The sequence below is a fragment of the Humulus lupulus genome, chromosome 6 (genome assembly GCF_963169125.1).
Source record: "Humulus lupulus chromosome 6, drHumLupu1.1, whole genome shotgun sequence".
Lineage (NCBI taxonomy): Eukaryota > Viridiplantae > Streptophyta > Magnoliopsida > Rosales > Cannabaceae > Humulus > Humulus lupulus.
The window spans coordinates 21,678,279-21,698,665 of NC_084798.1; the positions used below are offsets into that span (position 1 = coordinate 21,678,279).

The 20,387-nt window shown below is 34.6% G+C and overlaps 3 protein-coding genes and 1 non-coding gene across 4 annotated transcripts; 3 read left to right on the forward strand and 1 right to left on the reverse strand.

Moving 5' to 3' along the window:
- Window positions 1-671: 671 nt before the first annotated feature.
- On the forward strand, window positions 672-4,376 carry LOC133781853 (bZIP transcription factor 29). The gene is made up of 5 exons (XM_062220955.1): window positions 672-981; window positions 1,121-2,569; window positions 2,662-2,794; window positions 2,887-2,971; window positions 3,783-4,376. The coding sequence occupies exons 2-5, from the start codon at window positions 1,311-1,313 to the stop codon at window positions 4,040-4,042; spliced, it is 1,737 nt and encodes a 578-aa protein (XP_062076939.1). The 5' UTR covers window positions 672-981; window positions 1,121-1,310; the 3' UTR covers window positions 4,043-4,376.
- Window positions 4,377-6,815: 2,439 nt separating this feature from the next.
- TRNAL-CAA (transfer RNA leucine (anticodon CAA)) lies at window positions 6,816-6,899 on the forward strand. The gene has a single exon. It is a non-coding gene; the product is annotated as a tRNA-Leu (tRNA).
- Window positions 6,900-7,045: 146 nt separating this feature from the next.
- LOC133781854 (tRNA-dihydrouridine(47) synthase [NAD(P)(+)]-like) lies at window positions 7,046-11,683 on the forward strand. The gene is made up of 10 exons (XM_062220956.1): window positions 7,046-7,456; window positions 7,843-7,959; window positions 8,068-8,301; window positions 8,878-9,130; window positions 9,240-9,496; window positions 10,022-10,294; window positions 10,527-10,808; window positions 10,887-11,007; window positions 11,107-11,276; window positions 11,371-11,683. The coding sequence occupies exons 1-10, from the start codon at window positions 7,172-7,174 to the stop codon at window positions 11,467-11,469; spliced, it is 2,091 nt and encodes a 696-aa protein (XP_062076940.1). The 5' UTR covers window positions 7,046-7,171; the 3' UTR covers window positions 11,470-11,683.
- Window positions 11,684-14,848: 3,165 nt separating this feature from the next.
- On the reverse strand, window positions 14,849-17,006 carry LOC133781855 (amidophosphoribosyltransferase, chloroplastic-like). Its single transcript, XM_062220957.1, has one exon. It carries the CDS (start codon window positions 16,928-16,930, stop codon window positions 15,173-15,175), a length of 1,758 nt encoding a protein of 585 aa, XP_062076941.1. The 5' UTR covers window positions 16,931-17,006; the 3' UTR covers window positions 14,849-15,172.
- Between the last annotated feature and the right edge of the window lie 3,381 nt (window positions 17,007-20,387).

Consider the following 20,387-nt stretch of genomic DNA (forward strand, 5'->3'; position numbering starts at 1 on the left):
AATACTATAAATAATTTCCCATGAGGCATAAGATCTACAATTCAAGGCAAATCTATATATTTTGTTGACTAAATTTATTAAAATACCAAAAAAATTACATCACATGGAACTTATATACAATCTAATGAAAAAACTAAAATAATAACAACAAGCTATAAAAAAAAAAAAATCTATTTGACATAAATTTTCTAATATTTGGTCATAGTAACTTAAAAAAGGAAAAACAAATCCACAAAAATTTATACCCCTCAATAAAAATTAGATACCCCAATCAAATTTTGTCGGACAAAATTAATATCATGTCTTAATTTTATTTTTTATTTGCAAAATTAATATATATTTATTTCCATAAAAAAAAAAGCACGCGTTTAAAAAGCGCGTATTACAGAAAGGATGATACAATTTTTTTTTTTCCAATTTTGATTTATTTATTAAAATAAATAAAAAATAAAAAGAAATTGTCTTAATGAGGGAATTGCGTTGTTGAGTAAGGCAGGCAATGAGGTGAGAAAGACAAATGAGGTCGGAATGAAATTGAAATGCGAACGAAATGAAAATTCTTATTAAATGAAATTCACTTTCACGCGTTGTTGTGCCAGTAGTCATGAAATCCGTGGCAATACAATACTACTAATATTTAGTACAGTGATTCTTGTGTTTTGTACTACTTATAATGCTGCTTACTTAGTACTAATCCTCTTCTTCTTCTTTTTTTCGTCTTCTTTTTCTACTCTCCGAAACCCCTAACCAGAAAGCCAAACCAAACCAAACAAAAAAAAAAAAAAACGCAAGTTTCAGAGAGAAAGAGAGAGAGGGAGAGAGAGCGCTCTTCGGCATTTCCGCCAAAAATATATTACAATTATTGTTATTATAAAAAAATATTTGTATAAAAAGTTAAAGGGTCGGCTTTAGATTTGGAGGAGCTTCCGCCAATTATGGCAGACAAACAACAATAGTCAGCTCTTGTGTTGTTTGCTTAAGGTAACCCTCCTCTTTCTCTCTCCTTCGCCATTGTTGTTTATAGCTTCAAGCTATAAGTAGTTGTGTTGTGTGTGTATATGGTAAAATGCTGAGCTTTTGTTGTTCTGGGTTTTCTTTGTGATTTTTTCTTTTGGTGCAGAGTTTCGGAATTTGATCTGGTTTGTTTGAGTTTTTGTGGGAAAAGGGGAAGTGGGTTATGCTTGAACTGGATATTGAAGCATTTTCTGAGGTGGGTTTTTTGTGATATTGAGTATTGATCGTATATATAAATATATACACATATATTTATAAGAGTCGGTGACTCGGTATTGGTGTTGGAGTAAGCTGAAATGGGTGACACTGAAGAAGCTCATAGTGAAAGGATTCAGAGGCTTCAATCTTCATTCGGAACTTCGTCTTCTTCAATTATGAAACAACCTTTAGCCGTAGAACAACTCAACATACCTCAATTAAACCCTTCACAGTTTCGTTCTCGGCATTTCTCTCAAAGCTTTAATGGTGGCGATAGTGGTAAGAGAGTGGGTATACCACCCTCGCATCCTCACCAGATCCCACCCATTTCACCGTATTCTCAGATCCCAGTCTCCCGTCCGGCCAACCAGCAAATGGGTTCTCAGAATTTCAACCCGGGACCCACCCATTCTCGATCTTTATCTCAGCCAGCTTTTTTCTCTCTCGATTCGCTCCCTCCGCTGAGCCCTTCGCCGTTCCGGGACTCGCCGTCGACTTCGATATCGGACCAGTTATCGGCCGACGTGGCCATGGAGGACAGGGACGCCAATTCCCACTCGCTATTGCCGCCGTCTTCGCCGTTCGCCAAAGGCAATTCGCCGAGGGTTGGGGAGAGCTTGCCTCCCCGGAAAGCTCACCGGCGGTCGAGCAGCGATATCCCATTTGGGTTTTCATCGCCCCCTTTCACTCCGTTGGGGGTTTCCAGTGGTTTTGATCGGTCCATGTCGAGCCGGGAGAGCTCCGGGTTTGCAATGAAGCAGCCGATTCAGTTGGTGAAGAAGGAAATGAGTTGGGAAAGAGGTGGTGAAAGCAATGCCGAAGGAATGGGAGAGAGGAAATCTGAGGGTGAAGTGGTTGATGACTTATTTTCGGCTTATATGAACTTGGAAAGTATTGATGCCTTGAATTCTTCTGGTACTGATGAGAAGAATGGGACCGAGAATCGCGAAGATAGCAGAGCGAGCGGGACGAAGACTAATGGTGGCGATAGCAGCGATAACGAAGCCGAAAGCAGCGTAAATGAGAGAACTGGATTATGTTCTATGACTGATCATAGGAGAGAAGGGAACAAAAGGAGTGCTGGTGGAGATATTGCTCCAACCTCGAGGCATTACAGGAGTGTTTCAATGGATAGTTTCATGGAGAAGTTGAACTTTGGGGAGGAATCCCCGAAAGTGGAACTTTCGTCAGGAAATCGCACCGCACAACATTCCCCGAGCGACTCCATGGATGGAAACTCCAATGCTTTCAGCTTGGAGTTTGGTAATGGTGAGTTTAGTGGGGCTGAGCTGAAGAAAATCATGGCTAATGATAAACTTGCTGAGATTGCATTGACCGATCCAAAGCGGGCGAAAAGGTAAATACATTTTGCCAACTTTGTAATTCATTTTGGTATTGTTTCAACATGTTGTTTGTTAATATGTTAATCTCTGGATTGTTTGGTTATAGGATTTTGGCTAATCGCCAATCGGCTGCTCGTTCGAAAGAAAGGAAGATGAGATACATTTCGGAGTTGGAGCACAAAGTTCAGACTCTACAAACAGAAGCTACCACATTGTCTGCACAACTTACGTTGCTGCAGGTACTTAGAGAGTTGACTCTATGAGGTTATTGATTTAATACCTCCTTTTATTTCTCATATCACTAATTATTGGTCGGTGTCTTTGTGTTTAGAGAGATTCTGTTGGGCTCACTAACCAGAATAATGAGTTGAAGTTTCGTCTTCAAGCTATGGAACAACAGGCACAACTCCGAGATGGTATGTAGCTTCCTTATATATCTTCACTTTTCTAAATTCAATTATTTTGTTGTTCATTATCGCTTAATCGGTGAATTAGTGATATGTTATATTGAAAGTTTTTCTAGGGAATTTTTTCCAATTTGCTTTGTGGTTTCTGGAGAAGTATCTTTTACCCTTTTTTTTTCCAATTGTTTGAGAGCAAAATTCATGCGGTTGTTTTTATATGTATAATTATTATCTCTTTTCTTGATTTTACAACTCAATCTAATTGTAGCTTATTTCATCCCAAAACTCTTTGCTAAATTAGGTTATGTTCAATCACGATTTTCTACGTTTACAGCTGTGACAGTGAAGATTCTCATTAGCTCACGTTACGTTATAAACTACCTAAGTTGACAAATTTGAAAATCTTCATACCAACCAACTTCCACCAAGTTTTTTAGTAGGAGACGTTTTATGTTATGAGAAAATGTTCATGATTAATGTTAATTTCCAAATAAATGTCTTTACCAATTGGGTTTAAAGTACTTGAATCATACAAAAATCTCAAAAGTGAATTATCATTTTTTTAAGAGAAAAGCCAAATATTAATATGAAACAAGTTCTCTTATAAACTCTTCGGTCATGAATTTGCTGAACTTGCTTTTGGAATATGGATTATTATTCATACTTCATAGCATGAACTTTGGTTTGAATTAGAAACTCTCTTCCCAATCTATCCTCAGTCCATCTCAGCCAACTATAAATTTTAGTCCTGACCGAGAATGAACTTTCTAGTACTGCGAATGCTTCCTTACCTTAATTTGATGTTTGTGCTTGAATTCAACAGCTCTCAACGAAGCCCTAACAGCAGAGGTTCAACGATTGAAGATCGCTACAGCTGAGCTGGGCGGGGATTCTCTCACTTCTAAGTGCATGGTCTCGCAGCTCACGATGAACCCCCAGATGTACCAACTGCAGCAGCAGCAGCAACAACAGCAACAGCAGGCTCATTCTAATCAATTCAACAACCAGCACCAGCAACATCAACAGCAAGCCTCGCCGCAGTCTCAGAATGGCAACGGAAACTCAAAAACCGAGTCAAATTAGTAGCTTATAATATCCTTTAAGGATTTTTCAAAGGAAAAAAAAAAAACTTCATCGTATTCATTTGGTTGGCGTTTCTTAATCGAGTCAGTGTTAGTACTTAAGTGCATTTATTCATTAGTTCTTTTGTCTACAACAACAAACCAAGAAGAAAAACAAAAGTGTTGAAGGTGTGTTGTTTTTAAACTAAAAACTCAACCTGCATTCAATGTCCAGCTCGGGCACTTTGTCTTGAAGTCGTCTTAGTCCTCCCTTGCTATACAAGTTAAATTCGTGTTTTGTAATGTTTTAATGTTCTTTTTCCTTTGTTATTATTATCATTATTTATTTTTGGGTAGATATGTGTTGGAGTGTAAAAGTATTTGTTTTTAGCCATGATTTGTTTTGTTGTGATTCTAGAAGAGTGAAACTCTTCTTTGTTTTCAGTAAAAGAATTTATAATTATTATCTACATCATATTAGACAAAAATGATTGAACAATCATCATCATATTAGATTTTGTGATTGATATAAATTACAAGATTTCAAGCAAGATTTTTTTATTTTTTCATTTTAAAATTTAAGTTCCAAAAAGAGGTTAAATATATTTTATTAAGAAAAAAGAGCAAACGAACCTGGTGGGCAACCATGTAGCCACGTCTTATTAATATTTTGAGTAAATTTACATAGTTCTTTATGCTCTATTTCAATTAGTGGTTAATCATGAAATTTTCTTTATGAAAAATAAAATAAAATTTAGTTTGGTTTTCTTGTTATCATGTTTTAAAGCCAAGTATTTTTTTGGTGCACCGAGAAGCCAGAGCATTTGTTTCAAGTTATTCTCAAAACAAGCATGTGAATGTAGTGGTGGGGGTCTATTCAATGGAATTCTCTTTAGAAAAAAATAAATTGTCTTTTCGTTTTAAAAGCATATTATTAGTATATTTTATTTTTGTTATTTTACAATAATTAAAAAAAATGGGAGTAGATGAGGACATTAAAGAGTAGTTATGATGTTAAAACGGGAGATGTTGATTGAAGGGATCAAAATAAGATGAGAAGATTCTATTTGATTTGCTTGCATAAAGTAGAGTAGACCAATCCAATTACTTCACTATAACAATGCATGCACGATCTATTTTTATACATTTATTTGGATATACATAATTTAATTCTGCATTCTTTTTATATTTATATATATATATATATATTTAATGAGTCAAGAAAAATAAATTTGTGATGTTTTTAAATTATAAAATAATGGGTCGCAATGTTTTTATATTATTTTATAATTTGAATATATATATATATATAGAGTGAATTATCCTCCAATTAAATATGGTTATCATCTAGTTTTACAACAATTCTCATATCTCACTTTGGATTTTAAATCCTCAGTCCCGACTATATTTTGCCACTTAAAAAAAACAGCCATATCACTTAAAATAATAATTAATTAACTTATAATAAATAAACTAAATTATCAATTTAGAATATATGGTGTTGTTTAATTGTGAAAGAAATAAAAGTAAGAAAAATGGGGAGAAGATTTGGGTACATCATCTCACTTTTGCATTAAAAAAAAAAAGACAATGAACTAGAAACATGATCTGGTAGATCTCCCAACTCATTAATAATAGTTAAAGAGTGGATAAAAGAAGAGAAAGAGGGGTGGATTAACTAAGAAGAAGGGAGGAGGGCGATAGTTTTTAAAGTTGTATGGTACGATAGGAAGATAGACAAAATCTTTTTTACTATTTAAAATAAATAAAAATATTAAAAAATTTAGTCATTTTAATTATTTAAAAAATTCTCATTATTATTTTTTATCGCAATAAAGGGCATTGGTGATGTCCTCACACCCTAGCCTAACACCATTTTAGGAATTTATTGAAATATAAAAGGATATGTATGTTTTCTTAAGGGTTATCTAGGGAGTCCACCAAGTACCAGGAGTCACTTCAACCTAAGAATGACAAGCCCATAAGAGAAGTAATAACTTCAACCTCAGTGCGACTGCTGGTGGGAATTGATTCCTCCATGGTCTGAAGAAGAGCCTTGGTAGGTCATCCTTTATCACTATGCCACCACCTTTGGTCTTCAATTCACTCACATATAGAGGGATGGTTTTTTGTAAGTCCAAGGATTTGCAATTTATAGTTAATTTTTTCCCTTGGTTCCCATTGTCCTTACCAAACATAAATAAGCTAAATATGCATTACTTTGTTCGACATCTCTTAATCCATCCATCTTCCAATAAGTTGTTAGTGTATGTAATATCACACCTTTTTTTCTTTGTGGCCTACTCATGATTTTATTTATTCTAAAGTAAAAATTAATTAATTATATAAAATATTTATAACTTATTACAATTTAAAAATTATTCTTATTTATAATTGACCTAAGTTGGGACCAAATTCTTTTATAACAAAAAAGAATTTATTCTTATATAGAGTATCCCTATATAGAAATTCAATTGTATGTATAAAAAAAAAGAATTAACCATTTAATCTTAAACAATTTATAAATATAAAATGATTTTTTTATAAAATAAAAATGCATAAATAATTTTTTTAACAAAACAAATTCCTTACATTCTTAAATTTTTCATTTCATTATTAATTTTACAAAATTATTTTTATTTTGGATTTATTTATTTTATGAACTAAATTCTCAAATTTGGAAACAGTATATGAGATTTTTGTTATTATCTAGAAAATAAAAAAAAAAAAATTTAACCTTAATGAAACTAAAATAGTATTATCCTTATAATATAAGTTGAAGGAAGAAGACACAAGTCAGGATGGCCGAGTGGTCTAAGGCGCCAGACTCAAGTTCTGGTCCTCTTACGAGGGCGTGGGTTCAAATCCCACTTCTGACATGTAAATATACTTTTTTTCAAAAGAGTTCATCAAAACGACTTGTCTTTTATCAAACGAAGTGTCGTTTCTAAACGACTTGTCGTATATTTTTGTTTGTCTTCAGGGAGAGGAAAAAAAAAAACAGAAGAATCGTCTGCCTCAAAAGCCCTACTGAAAGAGTACTCGCTCAGTCTGTTTGTCTCAGAACCTCACATAATAAACCCTTGTAAAGTAGCGCCTGATATATTTTTTTTCACAGCCACCGAGTCCACTCGGAACTCGGAAATACGCCATGGACGAGTCACCAGCCGACGTTCAACTCGTCCAGGAACCTATGGACTCGGCCACTCCAGAAGTGGCGGCCTCGAACGGGCAACCGGAGTATAGAACGCCGGAAGAGCTCGTCGCCAAGGCCATCGCTCCGGTCAAGCGAGAGTTTCTTCGTCCTCATCCGGTTCGACCTGTTTCGAACAATCAAGAAGACGGTGCCGTTTCGGAGTCGAAAGAGAAGCCTGCTCAGCCCAGCGTTGTGAAGGAAAAGAAGTCTAAGCGCCAAGCCAAACGTGAGCGCCGCCAGGTACTCTCTCGTTACATATACATATATGTGTAATGTAGTTCTCTGTAGGAATGTCTATGTATATGTTAGTATATATGTGTATGCTTCTCTACTTAGGTATGAAGGATTGAAACTTTGGCTGTTCTCTAAACTTTTTGGATTGTATTATAGGCAAATTTGATCATACCTGTAAGTAATTTTTTTTATTTAAATTTCAAATGGTTCTGAATTTCGATTAATGCTGAACTGCAAGTGTTACTTATGACCAAGAATTGAGTATCTGTTATTATATAGTGTGAGCTTGTCAGCCCATTGATTTCATTGAACCTATTGCATTTGTCTATGAGATGGAATAGAAAGAAAGAAATGATTGTATGGCCTAAAAATGAAATTTTTGAACCCTGCAGCAACAGAAATCTTCTTCAAATATTTGCCCTGAGGTTGCAAAGACAGGAGATCCTAGTTCTTGTCCTTATAGTGATAAGTGCCGCTTCAGCCATGATGTGGAGGCTTTCAAAAATCAGGTAGTGTAATGGTCATTTTATTTTTATTCAATGACTTGGTGGATTTTTTCCCCTCATAAAGTGCTATGGCATTCAAGAATTTATAGAGTTCGATGTTTCCGAATGTAGAAACTTGATGACTTGGAGGGCGAATGTCCTTTTGTAACTGCTGAAGAGCCATGTCCTTATGGTTTGGCGTGTAGATTTTTGAGTACACATCCAGAAGGTGATTCTGGAGTGAAAAGTGCTAGAAGGAATAGCTCAGAGGTGAATGGATTGAGAAAAGATGTTCAAAGATTGTTGTGGAAAAATAAAATGAATTTCCCGAAAGCAGATGCCAAAGTTAAAGCTCTTGGACTCATGGTATGAACGAAGTTATCACTCAACAGTCATATCTCATTATCTGCTCTTTTTCTGGCTGTGTCCTTGTGTGTTTTTTCTTACTTCCTTTTGAACAATTTGTTTTTTTGTTTTGATTCCCTTTAGTGATATAATTTTGCAGAGAGAGTTATCTGATTAGATTTTCTTTTCTAGTGACTCATGGTTTTCATTTTCTTTTGCGTAATTGCATGTGTGCTGGTTTAATCGTGGTATTCTGGATCTCTATGTTTTGAGGTGAAATCAGTGCAGTAAATACACCACTGATTACACATTAACCATTATTTGTCTGATATATGAACTGATTAATTATGCAACTGATGTGTTTGCTGTATTATAAGATTCCGCTCTATTTTTTCATCCTTTGGTCCTGGATTTTAAGATGATTCATTTAGTAATTTCTTCGCGTAAAACTTTCATTTCTTTTTCTCTTCATTATCTAAATGGGTATTTCTTAGCCTCTTGTTCTGACAATAAATTGCCTTTTTAAGGGTTTGCATATGCAATCTGCAAATGCTACCTGGATTATTGTATTTATAGCTACCTATATTTTTGTTGCAGGGGCCTGCCAATTCTAAAGCTAAGAGTTCAGAAAATAAGCCGGATGGTGATGATCACATTACTGCAAATAATTGTGATGCTGCCAATGGAAATGGCTCTAGTGCATTGGTTAATGATACAGAAGTTGAAAATACTGTTGTATTAGAAGAAAACGACGATGTTGAAGATGCATCTGAATCCAATGAACCACGGCCGTTAAAGAAACCGAAGTGTGTAGATGCAGATGATTGTTCTGACAAAGTGGAAGTTGGAGGTTTTTCCTTGCTCTTCTCTAGTTTTTCGTATCTATTCTGTTTCCCCCCTTCTTTATTATCACAGGTACCAATGCTCTAGTTGATGTATTGTTGATTAAACTGCAATAGGTGTAAGTGGCACGGAGAAAGTTGTCTGTGAAAGCTCCAAACAACCAGAAGCAGATTCTACTGCTGAACTTTTAACCCCAGAAACTGATGGAAGCCTGAAAGTACACCCACGTGAAAAGAAGATTATTGATTTTAGAGATAAGCTGTACCTTGCTCCTCTGACCACAGTTGGGAATCTTCCTTTTAGAAGGGTTTGCAAAGTTTTAGGGGCCGATGTGACTTGTGGTGAAATGGCGATGTGTACCAATCTTTTGCAGGTTTGTATGTTGTTTCTGCTGGCCAAAGGATTTAATATTGGCTATTTTTTTTCCTGCTGGTTGAATGGTTTAGATGTAGATTAAATTACATTTTCTGCTGGTTGTAGTTATTATTAATATTTTCTCTAGGCTGATTACCTTGTAGAGTTAAATTTAATTTCTTTAACGCACTTTTAATTCTCCAAGGAGGATTCAATGATTTATATTCATCCATTTTACTCGTACAAGCCTCTGTGGAGGGAAAATATAACACCACTCCATTATCATTATTGGAGATACATATGTTTGTATGTGAGTGGCTTTGTGACTTTGTGTTTACAAAGACTCAAGTGGGTCAGGAGTTTCTTGGACATTTATTCTGTTAAAAAAAATGTTTTGTAGATTGTATGAAATTTTGAATGACTAGGCGATTCTTTTATTTATTTATTTATCACTTGAGATGTTCGGTTCTTGAAAAAATGGACGCATAATTTGGATATTTGACATTTGATTAATGTTTTTATTTAACATTTCATTTGGGAACAGGGTCAAGCATCAGAGTGGGCATTGTTACGACGACATGCGTCTGAGGATTTGTTTGGTGTACAAATATGCGGAGCATTTGCAGACACGGTCTCACGTGCTGTTGAACTTATAGATCAGGAATGCACACTGGACTTTATTGATATAAATATGGGGTGCCCCATTGATCTTGTTGTGAACAAGGGCGCTGGATCTGCTCTTCTCATGAAGCCAATGCGAATGAAAGGAATTATAGAGGCAGCTTCTGGCACGGTAGAAAAACCGATTACTGTTAAGGTACTTACAATTTTTTACCCAAACAAAAGTTTTGATAGAGTGATGCAATTGGTAGATATTTGCTCCTGTAATGCAGTAGATTTTTCTTGATTTTTTTTATACCACTAAGGTAATTTGTTAAGCTTGGTTGCATACTTTCTGTTCTCTTTTTCGGATTTCATTATTTGCTTGGCTGTGTTCTTAACTTCTTACAGATGAGATGTATTTTAACATTTTTCCCTTGCTGTACTAGGTGCGTACAGCCTATTTCGAAGGGAAAAATCGCATTGATTCACTTATTGCAGACATGGGCAACTGGGGAGCCAGTGCAGTAACGATACATGGTCGATCAAGACAGCAACGCTATAGCAAGCTTGCAGATTGGGAATATGTATACCAGTGTGCGAAAAAAGCCCCCGACACATTGCACGTATTGGGAAATGGAGATATTTTCTCTTATCTGGACTGGAACAAACACAAGGTTGATTGCCCTGAGCTGTCTACCTGCATGATTGCTCGAGGAGCGCTAGTTAAGGTCTGTTGTATGTAGTTTTGCCTTACATATATTCTTGATTTTAACTATATAGCTTAAAGTTTATATTCTGCTTTGCAGCCTTGGTTATTTACCGAAATCAAAGAGCAAAGGCACTGGGACATTAGTTCTGGAGAACGATTCGATATTCTTAAGAAGTTTGTTCGATTTGGCCTTGAGCATTGGGGTTCCGACACAAAAGGTTCAACTTTTTCAGCCTACATATATGATATATATATCTACACAAAGTTATTATTTATTGTGAAATTAACTACCGAAGCTTGATCATAAAATTCTTCAGGCGTGGAGACAACTAGGCGTTTCCTGCTAGAATGGCTTAGCTACACATGTAGATACGTACCCGTTGGTCTTCTTGATGTCATCCCGCAACGACTGAACTGGAGACAACCGTCCTACTTCGGCCGTAATGACCTTGAGACGCTGATGGCTTCTGATTCTGCAGCGGATTGGGTATATTATCCAACTATGTTGATCATCATCAATCCAAATGGTGCCCCACAAAAAATATGCAAATTAATCATCTTTTTTATGTCACATTTTGCAGATTAGGATATCAGAAATGTTGCTAGGAAAAGTTCCCGAAGATTTCACATTTGCACCAAAGCATAAATCCAACGCATATGATCGAGCAGAAAATGGCTAATGTTGTATTGTTATGCGCTTGCAGAGAACAGATCATTCCAGTCCTACCCACTATTATCTTTGGTGTTTAGAGTTAAATTTAATCATATCATCCATAAATTGTGTCCTGTTGCAACGAAGTAAAACAATAGTTTGCTTTGTTCAGATTTTGTATTTGAACGAGAGTTCATTTCTAAAAATTATTAAAAAATAATAATTTATTATTATTATCTTAAGATTAATCTTATATTATTGTAGAACCCATTGTGGGACCTTATCTGATTCACTCTTATCTTATTATTGTACTAGAATGAATGGGAATTGTAAAAATCTAATTTTACCCAATGATTTGAGTTGGAAAGTGTTTTTTCATTTGACACGTAAAGTGATGATAAAGGTTTTAAAAAAAGTGAGATTGTTTTATTTGGTAAGTTGCAAACATTTTTAGTAATAAATACACATAATCATTATCCATAGGAGATTTGAGAATGGTGACCTTGGAGATAATCTCAAAATTATTCTGAAATAAAAAAGTTGCAAAATTCTCAACTAGGTTGAGTTTGGTAGCCTCCCATTGAAAGCTTCTTCTTAGCTATTAAAGTGAGTAGACATTGGTTAAGTGTCAATTGCCAAGTGTGAAAACGAAGACCATGAGAGTGTTATGCATCAATTCTTTCCAACTTCACCATTAAAATTTAAACCTTCAACACAACTTTACCAATGATATGGAGCCATGTTTATCGATTATTATTATTTATTGACTTATATTTTGAAATTTGAAAAATAAATTCTTTTCCCACACACCGCATCCTTTTTCTATTGTGTAGAAATTAATAGCTCTAGAGAAGGTCTTTATCCTGACCATTTAAACTTCCAAGACTTTATTTATAAGGTCCTAGTGTATGTTAATTGTGATAGTACTTTTGTTGATGATATTTCAAAAACAATTTAGCTTACATTCTAAATGGTATCGAGTCATGGTTGAAGGTGTTCCCATTGATGATGTAATTGAAACCAACTTGATTATGAGTCTTTTTGGCATGTTTAAAGTTTGTACAAAGTATCAAAGTTGATTTGGAGAGTGTTTAGATGAATTTTTAAAAATGTTTGTGTTCTAGAACTCTTTTTTAATAAATGTCTATCTAAGCTCTTTCAAAAAAAAAAAAACTCTACTTTATACACATTCTAGTAATATATTTCATAATTAATATTATTGTAATTAATAAATGTATTAAAATAATTATGATTTAAATAATACTTTTAAAGTATAATATCCAAATAATAATTAAAAATTAGGTTTATACATTTTTAGACCCCGTGTTTTGACTCATTAGCTGTTTAGACCCTGTATTTTGACAAATTATTTTTTGGACCATGTGTTTTATAAAATAGTTCAAATAGGCCCCTAAACTTGATTTTGATGAACAAAAAATTGAATATAACAACACAGTTCTTAGACGGAATGACTGCATTTTTGTTATGAGTTGTTAGTTTGATTGATTATTTGTGATTTTAGTTCAAAAAACTTTGATCAAAATTGGGTTTAGGGGTGTATTTAAACTATTTTAGAAAATACAGGGTCCAAAAAATAATTTTTCAAAACACAGGGTCCAAATAGGTAATGAGCCAAAATACAGGATCTAAAAAAGCATAAAATCTTAAAAAATTTGTATTTTCTTTTACTGTCAAATAGTAAAAAACAAAAGTTATACTAAACAAGTCTTATTTTTTTAATATATAAAGCAATATTATGAAGTATTACACACTAATACATTATACATATGGTCTTTCCCAATATTAAATTATCAGGTATGACCCACATCCATAATAATATAGTATTGGATAATATAAATGTCTCTTAACATTATTCATAAAATAAAAACAAATTTGACTTGAAAAGTCTTTTCTTCTTTCATAACATCATATATTTCAATACTGTTCATGAAATTATCACTTGTGATGACACTTTCAACCTATCTTAATTAGACTCAAACAAAAATAGGTTGATTCGAAATCATCTCTTTTACTAGGTTGATTTCTTGACTTTCCTAGTTTTCTTAAAATTTTAAGACATTCATCTATGCATAAGAGGACCTATATAAGACATTCAACTATCAATTTTTTTAATATATATTGTATTTATATTTTAGTCCTTAACTCTTGTATTTATATTAATATGCCCTTTCACTCATAATTTTTTACATTTCACTTCTTAAATTATATTTTTTATTAATACATCCTTATATTTAAATTATACACTAATATTATATAATAATATAATATGTCGGGTAAACTAAAATTTAAGTTTATCTCTGGATCTGTGATATTGTCATCACATTCAACCTCAAATAAAGTCTCTAAAACATCTTATAATAAATAATCTTATTGACACAAAAAATGATATTAAGTAGTGGTATACGTTTGTGGTTATAATTTTTAAAGAAGAAAAAAATGGGTACAAAAGAAAATAATGTTGTATATTAGATTTTTTTTTAAGTGTAGATTTCAAATTATTCTAAAATTTCAAGGTAAATATTTAAAATTTATGATATTATATTCTACATTTAAATACCCTACAAAAAAAGGGATCATTACATGGCATACAATTTTTCGTAAAAACATTTCATTTATATAGTATGTCAATTTTAGTTTCAGTTTTACTGTTTGTGTTTTTTTCTTCATTTTTTCAGTCTAGGTAGAGTTAGAATATGATTTTAGTCAGATAAGTTGATAAATTTTTTGGTGTTCTTGGCCGAAACTCTTTGGAAATAAAAGTTTGATTTTCATTTGTTTTTAATCCAAAACAAATGATAGAAACCATCAAGAAATCAATTTCAAAGCGTTTTTGGATTACAAAACATGAAAAAACTCATCGAAGGAGTATTTTCAGGTTGAATTTTCTTTCCAAATTCATAGGCTTTAGTCGAACTATTCGACCTAGTCGGAGGTTGACAAAGTCATATAGAGAGCACAAATCTTTTCCTGCAGCTTTTTTTTTTTTTTTAAAATTGATAATGAAAATTTTCAAATTAATTTTATAAAATTTTGTGATTTTCTTTAATTTTCAAAATTAATTGAGTTGATTTTCATATCATATATATTTTTACTCATTTTTATTCATGCTACTCTTTTGAATTGATGTTATGTTTTTGAAAGTTGATGTACTGCTCAAATTTTATAATTGGTTTAGTAAATTTTCCTTTTTTTACTACACTTTTTTAAACATCAATTGCAACTCTTTCCTCTGGAAGAATATATGGATTTGCTGTATATGAATATTTTATGTGACAAAAATAAAGAACGTTTTTCCACCAATTTAAAGAAGAAAAAACATGGGATTTTAACACATCCAAAAGTTAGATGGAAATAACTCCAAAATAAAAGGAAGGGACAATATAATATAGTAGCAAAAAAATATTTATTTAATTATAAGAGTCGGACTTGACTTGAGTAGTATTTATGCTTAATACGACAAAACCATGTAAGCAAATAAACTCCATTAAGCTCCGCATCCCTTAAACTACAAACTACTAAGATGAAGATTACCAATAAATTAATTATCACTAGCCAAAAAAAACCAACTAGATTGTGTAACAGGATTTCAAATCAAAAATTTCAAAATAAAAAACACTTATGATGAAATTAGTCCCCATTCCCCCACTGCATCACACAGTTTGATATCCCTGAAGAAAAAAAAACAAGTTATTCCCCACAAGAGCATATTTCTATACTTTAACAACACTATCCTTTTTAATCTCCTCATCTTTCTGGTTCACGTTAGCTTGAACCCAACCTCCATCAATGGATTCCAAACTTCCATTCAAACCATCATCCACAAAATCCCCAACCTTTTTTACTTTAATCTGTCTAGGCTCCACAGGGTACTTTCCTGAGAAACAAGCATAGCAAAACTTGGGAGCCTCTTTCTCCAACAAAGTGGTCAAACTATCAAATGGTAGAAAAGCCAGTGAATCCGACCCAATAAACTCCCTTATCTCCTCAACACTCATCCTATTCGAAATCAACTCTTCTGAGCTTGGTGTGTCAACTCCATAGTAACATGATCCAATGATTGGAGGACTGGCTATTCTCATATGAACTTCTTTGGCTCCAGCCTCCTTAAGCAACCTAACTATCTTTGAAGAAGTTGTTCCTCTAACAATTGAGTCATCAACAACCACAACCCTTTTGCCTTCCAACACTGCTCGGACCGGCGAAAGCTTGAGCTTCACACCAAAGTCCCTAATCTTCTGAGAAGGCTCGATGAAAGTCCTCCCTACATAGTGAGACCTTATCAACCCTTGTTGAAAGGCCACACCAGCTTTAGCAGCATAGCCAAGAGCAGCCACCACACCAGAATCAGGCACAGCGATCACAACATCACAATCCACAGGGGCTTCAGTGGCAAGGATTTCACCGAAGGCTCGCCGAGATTCGTAGACCGAACGGCCAAACACCACGGAGTTGGGCAGAGCAAAGTAAATATGCTCGAAAATGCATTGTTTTGGCTCAGGGTGGGACATTAGGCAAAGTGATTGAACACCATCTTTGTCTACAACCACCACTTCACCAGGAAAAACCTCTCTTTCGTATGTGGCTTCAATCAAATCAAGAGCACAAGTCTCAGAGGCAAAGACAACAGCACCATTGCTCCTCCTTCCCATAACCAAAGGTCTAAAGCCATGGGGGTCTCTGACAGCAACAAGCTTATCATTGGTTACAAACACCATGGAATAAGCTCCTTCAAGTTGCTCACAAGCATCAACAATCCTCAAAATAAAAGGTCTGTGCTTTGAAATAGCAATAAGATGAAGAACAACCTCAGTATCAGAACTAGTATTGAAAATAGAGCCGTTATCTTCGAGTTTTGCTCTAAGAAGGCTGTAATTTACCAAATTGCCATTGTGGGCAACTCCAACGGAACCAAACCTATACCCTGCAACAAAAGGTTGAACATTTTTTAGCATAGAGGACCCAGCAGTAGAGTACCGTACATGGCCAATAGCCAAATCTCCAGGCAACTGGTCGAGCTTGGAATGGTTAAAGACTTCAGAGACGAGCCCAACGCCGGTGACGGATTGAAGAACGTCGTTCTTCACTGCAACGATTCCGGCTCCTTCTTGGCCACGGTGCTGGAGAGCATGGAGAGCCAAGTAACAGAGGCGAGAGGCCTCTGAGTCGCCATAGATACCCACCACGCCACACTCCTCGCGAGGCTTTTCGTCATCATCATGGAAGTAGTCATCGAAAGTGCTATCTGGGTTTTGCTTGTCTTCGGGAAAGAAGTCGGAGATAGGGGTTTTGGCTGAGGCGGTGAAGAGGGTTTTGTGTGTGTAGGAGAGAGAGGCGGTTTTGGGAGGAGAAGAAGAAGAAGAAGAGAAAGGTTTTGGGAGGGGTTTTGGGGAGAAAGAGAGAGGGGTTTGAGATGGGGTTAGAGAGAAAGGAGTGGACTTTGATAGAGAAGAAGAGACCTTGGCCGCCATGGGAGGAGGTTTGAAAGCTTTTGGGTGGTGATTGTGTACGAGAGAAGAGGCTCAGGCTTGAGAGAGAAAGAGCCTCTGGAAATCGTTCAAAGTTCTAGGTTTATGGAGTGAGGAGAATCTGGGGATTTGATAAAGTAACTGTGCGGTGAGATAGTTGTCTCACCCAACCCTACAATTAAAAGATTCTTTTAGGATTCAAAGGTGAGGCTTCAAAGGTTCACACGCCATATATTTAAATTTTACATTATTTATTTTGTATTTTTTTTATTTAAATATCTTTTTTGTTTGAGAAAATTTTAAATATCTTATATAATGAACTAAATTTGAGAAATATATTTGTCAAATTTTTTTTTTTTTTTGAGAAATATATCTCCTCTTGATATTTTTATTTTAGAATATATTCTTTATGAATTGTGTGAAAAAGTGAACTACTAAGTTTGTTATTGTAGAGGTTGATTCCTATAATTGATGAATAGTATGTTAGCAACCTGTCAAGAACAAAGAAGGAGGTAGTAGTTCAATTGGGAGCATTGGTGGGGTCAGTGTCAGTGTCAGCCAATGGGATTCCGATACTCAAGTTAGTCAGATTGTCGTAAGATATAACTCAAAAAGTAAAATAATAATGTAAGTAATCTTGAATAAGTGAGTAGGATGAGGATCGGGTAATGGCGGAGCTTGATAGCCCGATCAAGTGAATCTGACTAGTTCGTGGTTAGGTGACGGCGGAGCTCGACAATCTGGTCAGGTCAGTCTGACTGGTTCGACTTGCTTGACAGGATCAATTCGAGAAAATATTGCTAGTCAAAGAGAGTATTTAGAGTAATAGTTATCAAATGGATTGCTACTTTCCCCTTAGGGTCTTCCTTATAATCTTTTTCTTTACTTTTGCTCCTCTGCCCACTTGATCCACTTGACTCGCTCCGAATGGTTATCCGCTGACATTCATGGAAAATGTTATATGTATTTTGACTGTTTCAAGGCCCCTGACTGACTGAGCATATCTAGATTCGGGTCCGGCTGTTATATGTGAGTCCGTTTGCATCAGGTTGGGCCATAATAACCAGTCTGGCTGGCTTATTGGGTCATACAAAGTCATTTACAAAATTGTTACTCTCAAATATTACCCAATAATGTGTAGATTGTTTGTTAACATTTGAGTTTGGATTTCACAAAGCCATCATGTAATAGGACTGTTGGAGACATGTTTTTAACTCTCATTAGGTGTATGGATGTTACAAAATCACGTGGGAAGAGATTGTGACGTTTTTTGGAAAACTGAAAATTGGAGGTTGAAATTTGCACTGTGGCCGTGGCCACTGATTATCCCTGGTCATGGCCTGGGGGACAGAGGTCAGTGGTTGCGGCCACTGATACTCCTAGTCGCAGTCTCGGGTGCTAACAACCAAATCCCATTTCTAATTTTCAAATTTAAACAGTTTTAACTTCCCAACTAACTCCAAAATCTTCATTTTAATTCCATAAACATCTAATTAAATATTGGTGACAACCAAGGGTTGGTGGAATTTGAAATTTAAATGGTGTCTCAAAACTCTACAAATAAGAGTCTAATGCTCACTTGCTAGATATACTATTTTCTATCCACAAAACACTTGGTTGGTACACCAAAGAGACTTGAGACTTACAATTTGAGATAGCTATTTCCTTAGAGATCCTTTAGTGATTAGAGAATATAAGAAAATAAATTTTTGGACAAAGGTCTTGAACCTTATTCAAGTTGGTCATCCTCACTATTCTACACTTTGGTTGTGTGAGAGTTTATGTTATTTCTATTGTTCTTATTTCTTTTTGTTTTGTTCTTCTTGTTCTTATTATTTTGAGTTTGTAATCTTCTTCTTCGACATCTTTTTATTTATTTGTATTTTTAGTAATTAAGTTGTAACATATATCTTAATCAAACACTTTATCAATTGTATTTTTGCATATACTTGTATTTTGGTTTTCCCTATTTACATTGGTTTTCCCTATTATTTTAGTAATAATATTATCTCTTCAAATTGCAATCTATCGAATTAATTCAATCTAAAATACTTCTGGACTTCTTCATATTCTTTTTTTCTTTGGTTGAATTCTTTTCAGAAACTTTACCAGAATTTATTAATTGTTTTTAAACTTGCACGTAATCTTTAACCAATGTACTGGTATACAGTATACACTATTATTCAATACATAAATATATATATATAATATTTTAATAGAGAAAATGGTGTGATGAAGCCAAAATTTTTAAGTATGAAGTAAAAAAACAAATAAATTATTATATAGGAAAATTTACAGATGAAAATTAATTAATTTAGAAAAATAACGTGTGAAACTTTTATTTAAAAATTTATCAGGCTTCACTATACCAAAAAATCAAAAAAAATTCCACTTCTCTTTCTTCGACCACCACTTGCTTCGACCAATTAGGAAAAGCAGCAATGATAAGTACGATGGCTGACGAGTTTCATTGGCAGACAATGCTAGAGGAAGCTGAACACACTGGTCAAAGGTGTTTGTACCTTGAAAATACGAGCTACCATATTCAGTTCGGGGTACTAGACAACAAGTCATTTAGTTACATTTCCAATCCAATAGTAGCGAAAACTATGATTTATTCGAGGACGATATTAGTATCCTAGTTCTTGTGTTTTATTGTAGCGTCCCGAAACTCCTAATATGAACTAGTGGATAATTTGGGAGATTAGTGGTGTAATATGAGGTTTAGTGGGAATTATAGGCAAATGACAAAAATACCATTGTTGGTGGTCAAAGGGTTAATCGGTGATAAGGGCAAAATGGTCATTTGACCATGAGATTAGAGAAAAAGAAAACCAAGGCTGAAGGTTTCTCCCTTACCCGTGCTAGGTTATCCTCTTCCTTCTTGACGGTTCTCTTCAACACTCACCAACAAAACTACAAACCACCTAAGCCAAGTCCAAGATTTGAGTTGAAGGAATTTCCAAGAGAATTGAGGATCTTGAAGGGAAACTAAGCATTAAGGGAAGGTTTTGCAACAACTAGGATCAGTTCCAACCATTGGAAACCAATAATTTCTCATCTATGGTATGTGTTCTTGGTGTTCATCATGTGTGCTTGAGGAAGTTGGGAATTTTGTTTGAATTTTCAAAACTTGAGGACTTTAGGTTGTTTTAATGAGTGAGTGGGCATTAGAACCATGTTTATGTCTTGGTATAGACTCTGAATTTGAATTGGAACCATGAAAACTAATGAGTCTTAGGATTTAGGAAGGATTGGGGAAATTTGATATAAATGGTGAGATTTTTATATGGGAACTGAATTTGGACATTTAGTTGTGGTTATGAGATGTTCTATGATGTGTATATTTGCTTTGGTATACACAATTTTTGAGTTAGGTATAGGTTTGGGGCGTATTGGGGTCGGTTTGAGTTGAGAAATCACAAGAAAATATAGAAATTTCTGGGTTTTTTCACAATGG

Excerpts from the sequence above, each read along its gene's own strand:
- LOC133781853 (XM_062220955.1), top strand. The coding sequence starts at position 1,311 with ATGGGTGACACTGAAGAAGCTCATAGTGAAAGGATTCAGAGGCTTCAA. Across the intron at positions 2,570-2,661 it reads GATCCAAAGCGGGCGAAAAG|GATTTTGGCTAATCGCCAAT; the intron begins GTAAATACATTT and ends GTTTGGTTATAG. Across the intron at positions 2,972-3,782 it reads ACAGGCACAACTCCGAGATG|CTCTCAACGAAGCCCTAACA; the intron begins GTATGTAGCTTC and ends TGAATTCAACAG.
- LOC133781854 (XM_062220956.1), top strand. The coding sequence starts at position 7,172 with ATGGACGAGTCACCAGCCGACGTTCAACTCGTCCAGGAACCTATGGAC. Across the intron at positions 7,457-7,842 it reads CCAAACGTGAGCGCCGCCAG|CAACAGAAATCTTCTTCAAA; the intron begins GTACTCTCTCGT and ends TGAACCCTGCAG. Across the intron at positions 7,960-8,067 it reads TGGAGGCTTTCAAAAATCAG|AAACTTGATGACTTGGAGGG; the intron begins GTAGTGTAATGG and ends TTCCGAATGTAG.
- LOC133781855 (XM_062220957.1), bottom strand. The coding sequence starts at position 16,930 with ATGGCGGCCAAGGTCTCTTCTTCTCTATCAAAGTCCACTCCTTTCTCT.